The 6,310-nt window shown below is 54.1% G+C and overlaps 1 protein-coding gene across 1 annotated transcript; it reads right to left on the reverse strand.

The window, feature by feature from the left end:
- Window positions 1–714: 714 nt before the first annotated feature.
- RASL11B (RAS like family 11 member B) lies at window positions 715–5,341 on the reverse strand. The gene is made up of 4 exons (XM_075544346.1): window positions 5,068–5,341; window positions 4,406–4,462; window positions 3,132–3,208; window positions 715–2,154 (listed from the first exon to the last, which is right to left on the reverse strand). The coding sequence occupies exons 1-4, from the start codon at window positions 5,204–5,206 to the stop codon at window positions 1,684–1,686; spliced, it is 744 nt and encodes a 247-aa protein (XP_075400461.1). The 5' UTR covers window positions 5,207–5,341; the 3' UTR covers window positions 715–1,683.
- Between the last annotated feature and the right edge of the window lie 969 nt (window positions 5,342–6,310).

The following is a 6,310-nucleotide window of genomic DNA, read 5'->3' on the forward strand; positions in this document are numbered from 1 at the left end:
GAGCTGGATGAGCCCCGCCCCCAACTATTGCCCTGAGACCACTTTTTAAATTTAAAGCCAAAAATATCCCCTGGCATATTCCTTAACGCAAACCATAGTTTAGCTTAAATTACAAAGAATGGCTGCCCCTCTGATGCATGTTGGGCCTTACCTGGTTATCAACATTTTCTGTGTTTTGCTTTATTTTCATATTGGTGTTTATCTCAGATGTATTTTGTCATTTTGAATTTGGGTTATATGCTTTTTCATTTTCCATAGATGAAACCCAGGATTGATGAGACAGCAAGTAGAATAAGGGTTCTTGGGCAGTGGGGATGGATCTAAGGGAGCTGATGTCAAGGAGCTCAAGAGAGAGACTGTTTTGAAACGGATTGTGGCAGCAATTGCACAATACTGCTTGATGTGCAGTTGTATGGTGCTGATTGAACTAGGAAATGAGATATTGGTATTACCTCCCAATAACATACTTTGGGGCAAGGGTAGGAATGTCTGCCTTTACAGGATGCTCGTTTCAAGAACTGTCTACAAGGGGATCCAATTGGCAAAAGCAGCTAAAAAGGTTAGATCAGAAGCCATGAGTTTGTGCACGAGAGGAGAGATTCAGAAAAGGAGGAGTCACCTAACTTGAAAAATGTAATGTGCCACTGAACGATGAGTCTGGAGATTGCTGAAGTAGTGTTGTGCTCTGCTCCATGTATTTTCAATAAGAGATCATTTTTTAAAAAAGCAAACATTTATTCTTTGGAAATGAGGATTTATTTTACAGAAAATAAATTAATTACATTTTCAGCCCAAGCCTAAACGGCTTTAAAGTGCATCATCTGTGTAGGGGATTGGCAGGGTGGCCCTGGCTCCGGTCAACTGGCTGTCGGGTGGTGATTTTGTACGTTAGCCACCCATTGCCATGGTCTGGGAAGCAACCCACAGCCCTTGCCAGGAGCTGTTTACACAAATCACACCAAAATCAAGGTTTTTTTTTTGTTTCCCCTGTACCTGATGCAACAGTTTAAAAACAGACTCAAAAGTCGGTGGCTGAGGAAGTCTGAGTTCACAACTACACACCACATGCCCAAAGGCACATACCCGTCCTGGGTCAGGTGAATCAGGTCTTTCTGCGGGTCCCTGCATATGCAAGCTCCTCGCTCTCTGTACAGACATCTTGCTGGCCCTTACACAGCCTCCTTCCCCTGCCCCCTCCCCCTCTTTGGAAAAGGGTTTTCTTCTTTGTTCTTAACTAGTGTTCCTGACATGCAAGTCTCATTGATAAAACGAATTCTTCCTCTTAAGGGGGGAGGGTGGTGGTGAAGGTGGGGGGAGGGGGACAAACGGGGGAGGGGAAAAACGTGAGAATGGCTAATGTGTACTTGCACTCCTTCTGTAAATCACATCAATACAATTTCTGACACGACAACGGATCATTTACAAGGTGGCGACGGGCAAAAACCAAAGCCATCGCGCCTCCCTCCCCGGTCCAAAGGGGCAGGCAGGCCTCGAGTCCGGCGCACGGGTTCAGGGCGAGGCCCGGGAAACCCCATCCGTGCTGTTCTCCTGCTCTGAATGGCGCTCCTCCTTTTTCTGCCGCAGTTCCGTCGGGGGCCCTGGCCCCTGGCTCCAGCCCTTTCTAGAACCACGAATCACTGCGTTCCTGTGTTGGAACACCCACCCCGCGGGCGCGGCCCTGCTTCAGACCGACGTGACAGTCCGCACTTTGGCAGAGAGCGCTTGCTTGAATCGCCTCTTCAGGTCTTGCATATTGGGCGACTTGGGCCGGGGGATGAGGGAGCTTCTCCGCTTCTCGGGCGTGCCGCTGGGCTGCTGCTTGTGGCTCACTTCCTTGCACAGCACGTGGAAGGCGTGGTACACGTCGTTGTAATTCTCGCTGACGGACACCTCGTAGAACGAGCAGCCCAGCGCGCTGGCCAGCTGCGGCCCGAGCTGAGGGTCCACCTGCTTGATGTGCAAAAGGTCGGCTTTGTTGGCCACCACCACCACGGGCAGCCGGGCGCCCAGGTGTAGCTGCTGCACGTGCTGGTGGAGCTGGCCGATGAGTTCATAGCTCTTGTGATCGGTGATGGAGAACACGATCACCACGGCGTCGGCCCAGCGGATGCACCGATTCAGCTGCTCGCTGCAGCTCAAGCCGTTCTCGTGGACCTGAAAGACAGCGGGCCAGCGCCAGGTGAGCACGGTGCCCCACCTCACCCTGGCCGCCCTCCACTGCGCCATCAAAAGAGCCCTTCCCCGTGTGGCCAGGCTGCGGGCCGTCTACCAGCTAGATCCCCACACCCTTCAGCCCTCTGGACACCTTGTTGATCCAGCTGCACAGAGTTGGAATAAATAACAGGGCAGATCCGCCACACTCAAGTGGAAAATTGACCTGCAGAGAACTCTGTGCAGAGAGACTTTGTAGTTGCACAAAATGGGAAATTAACTGGCTAGACAGTAAGTCTGGGGAAGGACAGATAGGAGCTGGAAGCATTTAAACCTGGATAACTGCCCAGGGCGAGGGGGTGGGGCGGGGAGACCACTGACTTTCCACAGTATCCAAATGGTTCTAAGCGTTGGCGACTGGATCTTGCTGCTTGATTTATAAACACACACACACACACACACACACACACACACACACACACACACACGACAGCATTTGTTTTCCTGTACCTGTCTGATGCAGCCCTTTTAAAAAATTACAGTCTCAATTGCTCAAAGTCTGCAACTCCTAAACACACACCCTCGAAACTGTGCCCAGCCTGTGTCGGGAAAAGCCACGCCTTGCTGCTAGGCAAGCTTACATGTGTCTGGGTGGAGAACAATCTGGGGCCCCTCACCTCTTTTTTTGGCAAGGAGGATTTTTCCAAAATCACATACATAAAACGGACCTCGTTAGCCCTCAAAAGGAGAAGTTAGCTGGTTCTGTGTGTACTGGGATCAGCCTTTCCGAATGCATAGACTCTTCCTTGGGTCTGATTCCTGCCCGTTTAGCCAAGCCGCTCGCATTAACCATTGGCTGACTGACCAGCAGCCAGATAACACGGTAGAGTCGGGCACCATGGAAAAGTCTAGAACAACTGGGACAGGGCCTCAGCCAAGAGGACTCCCAAGAGACCCACCCCACAGCTTGAGTTTCTTACCTGAATGCCTGGGGTATCTTGAACCTGGATAGCCAGGGTTTCCCCCTCCATTTGGACTTGTCTAGTGTAGAGATTACCTACGAAGGTGAATAAGAAGAAAAGATTAGTTCTCTTCCTTTTTGCATAACTTTGAAAACATTTTTACTTTCTTTTGTTAAGATGTAAATCTAGCCTGCACAAGAGGCACAAAAATAAACTATACAGCATTTCTGTGCAATGGGCATATTTCAGATTTTTTAAACCCCTTATTACTAGAGTTATAAAAACGTTGGCAGCGTCTAAGAGCCCTGATGGTGCTAACAGCCAAAGTCAGCGGTTCAAACCCACCGGCCACTCCGCAGGAGAAAGAGGAGGCTGTCTGTGTCCCTAAAGATTCCGTCTTGGACACCTGTGAAGGGTTTCTATGAGTCAGAATCGACTTAATGGCAGTAAGTTTGGATTTTTTTTTTTTGGATGGGAAAGTTTGCAAGATTTTTTTTTCCTGTTTTGTTTTTAAATAAGACTCTCCCATATTTCAAAGGATTCCCTTGGAGCACACCTTCTTGTTCAACAGGTATGGGCTTCCTATTGTATGTACACTTTATCACCTCTAGGATATACATTTAAACTCAGCTACTGGACATAATGGCTCGGTCGGCAAATATTATTAGTAAATGCCAGCACCAACTGAGACTGTGACAATATGCTAGCCAAATCCCCATCAAAGTAGAAGACGGCTGCGGTGCCCGCCGACGGGCTCAGCCATTGGCCAGCCCAGCACGGGTAGAGAGCCACCCGACATCCGAGTCACAGGGATTTGAAATATACCTGCCTTCTCATTTATCCAGAAATGCCCCTCCGAAAACCCCCATGGAGTTTGCTGCTGCTTTGTTAACGGAAGTTTCGGTTTAAAACTGCCGTCCCCTGGCCTTTGCTTTCAAAGGTCATCTGTGAAAGGGCAGCCATCTGAGGGGGGGAAAGGGGGGCCTGGCCATCTTTTCCTTTCTTTTTTTAATGACTTTTGTAGGAGTGTTTTGGAGGGAGAGGCTCTTGAGTACAAAGGGTGCTTCTAACTGGGGTCCCTCTAGTTAAAAACAGACCAAGGGGAATACTTTCAGGCACTTGATAAAATGATGAATGGGCTCAGACTGGAGGGAGGCCAGATGGCAGTTATGGGCGGAGTGGGCAGAGTGGTCAGATCGTGATGGTCAGCCTGCCACTCTGAAAGAAGCTGTCAGGGTGCCACAGAGACCAGGGAAGTGTGAGACTGGCTCGTGTTGGTCATATTTGCTCACCTGCATTTCTTTCGTAGTCGCCGATGAATCGTTTGGTGAGGAAGCGCACGACCAGAGCTGGGGGGGCGGGGGGGGGGGGAGGACGAGGATGGGGAGCGGGAGCCGGAAGAGAGAAACAAGAGAGGGTCAACAACGCGGGCCTGAGCCATTAGCCTGGTCACTACCCCACCCCCAGCCTGCGAGACAACCCTCTGCCCGGCAGCTCCCCGACGACCCCCTTTGCAGAGATGAGGAGAGGAGGGCTGGCGGGCCCTGTGAGTTATGGCTCTGTCCAGCTGGAAGGGTCATTTGGCCCCAGAGCCTCCTCTGGACTTCACATCAGCCTTCCAGCAGACAAATGTCGTTCCTAACCTGCAAGACCTCCAGAAGGGGCTCTAAGCACTGATCGCCCCCTCTGTGCCAGGCTCGGGCAGGGGCTCAGAAACCACAAAGTTCTGATTCCCGTTGAACCGAGGAGGTTGCCCGGGCAGCCTGGACCCCAGTACCCTCATCTGTAGGAGGGGCTGCAAGCGACGACGATGGCTAGGGGACGAAGGTCCCTCCCAGAGGGGTGTGGGCGACTCAGCTGCAGCCCGCCCCTTCCTCCACTCATCCCATTTCTCCCCGCTCCCAGCGAGGATGGCCCGCCCTAGCCCCGGCTCCCCCCAGAGCAGAGGACTCACCGGTCTTGCCCACTCCACTGGCCCCGACCACGGCGATCTTGACGAGGCGGCGCCCGGCAGCTCCCAGGCAGCAATCGGCGGCCGCGCTGCCCGAGGTGGGGTACTCGGCGATGGTGCACATGTTCTGAATGAGGCGCATCGCCGCTCGGACCGGGGCTGAGCGCGCCGGGCAGGAGCCGTGGGCAGGCGCGGGGACGCTCGAGCTGGGCGGGAGAGCCTCGGGCAGAAGCGAGCTGGACGCTGGGCGATCTAACGCCGGGCAGCGCACGGGAAGGAGAGCAGCACCCGGCTGCGCGCGCGCCCTATTTTCTCTGGAGATGGCCCCGCCCCCGTCTCCTGCCACCAATCCCAGGGCTCCGAGGGACAGGCCCCGCCCCCGGTGCCGCTCCGCGCCCGGCGCCCGCGGAGGCGCCGGGAGCCAGCGAGGGGCTGGGCAGTGGGGCGGGAGACCGCCTTGAGCTCCAAGAAGTGGGGCTCGGTCCAAGGGGGGCGGGCGGGCGGTAGTGGGAGAAGCCCCCGCCCCCTGCGTCGGCTGAGCATGGCTGTCTGTCTGCCGTCACTGTCCGCGTCTCCTCCCGCTGGCCCCCAACCGCGGGGCCGGAGTGGGGGAGCGTTGGAACCTGCCTTCCTGTGAGAGCCCAGGCTACAGTGTCTCGTCGGTTTCCTCAGTTTGGGGTGTAATTGCCTTGCCTTGGTGAATCTGGGGGGGCCTCCCAGACCACAGATGTGGGTAAAACTGCGTAGATGACAAAGATCCCACCCCACCCCCCCAAAAAATGTAACGTTGTCTTCGGGACAAAAGAATGTCACCCATGTTACAATAGACCCAAGGTCCCCGAGTCACACTCGTGCGCACCCTCACGGTCGGTCTCGTGTACAGCACACCCTGAGTCAAAGCAGGGAGTTGATGATGGTCACGGGCCCTCCTCGGAGACCTGGCAGAGAGCGCCCTGGGCACCCGGGAGGCAGTGGCTGGCTACCAACCACTGAAAGAGCCCCAGTTGCAGACAGAAAGACCCAAAGGCCAGCGGCTTGTCGCTGAGCAAGATGGTGTGGGACTCCAGCCCCATTCATCCTCCTTCGGGAAATGCGTCTTCCACGACATGTGGAATTCCTGGTCAAAGTTACAGTCTATAACTTGAACTTTGTGAAACACTTTCCCCAGGCGCTCCACCTGCCCCACCACCCTGCCCTCCCTACCCTGTCCCACTTGTGGGCCCCAAAATATTCTAAGAGGCTTTTA

This window comes from Tenrec ecaudatus, chromosome 3 (genome assembly GCF_050624435.1).
Source record: "Tenrec ecaudatus isolate mTenEca1 chromosome 3, mTenEca1.hap1, whole genome shotgun sequence".
Lineage (NCBI taxonomy): Eukaryota > Metazoa > Chordata > Mammalia > Afrosoricida > Tenrecidae > Tenrec > Tenrec ecaudatus.

Coding starts and splice junctions, on each gene's coding strand:
- RASL11B (XM_075544346.1), bottom strand. CDS start 5,206: ATGCGCCTCATTCAGAACATGTGCACCATCGCCGAGTACCCCACCTCG. Junction 4,463..5,067: donor CAGTGGAGTGGGCAAGACCG/GTGAGTCCTCTG, acceptor CCGCCCCCCCAG/CTCTGGTCGTGCGCTTCCTC. Junction 2,155..3,131: donor AAGATACCCCAGGCATTCAG/GTAAGAAACTCA, acceptor GCTGTCTTTCAG/GTCCACGAGAACGGCTTGAG.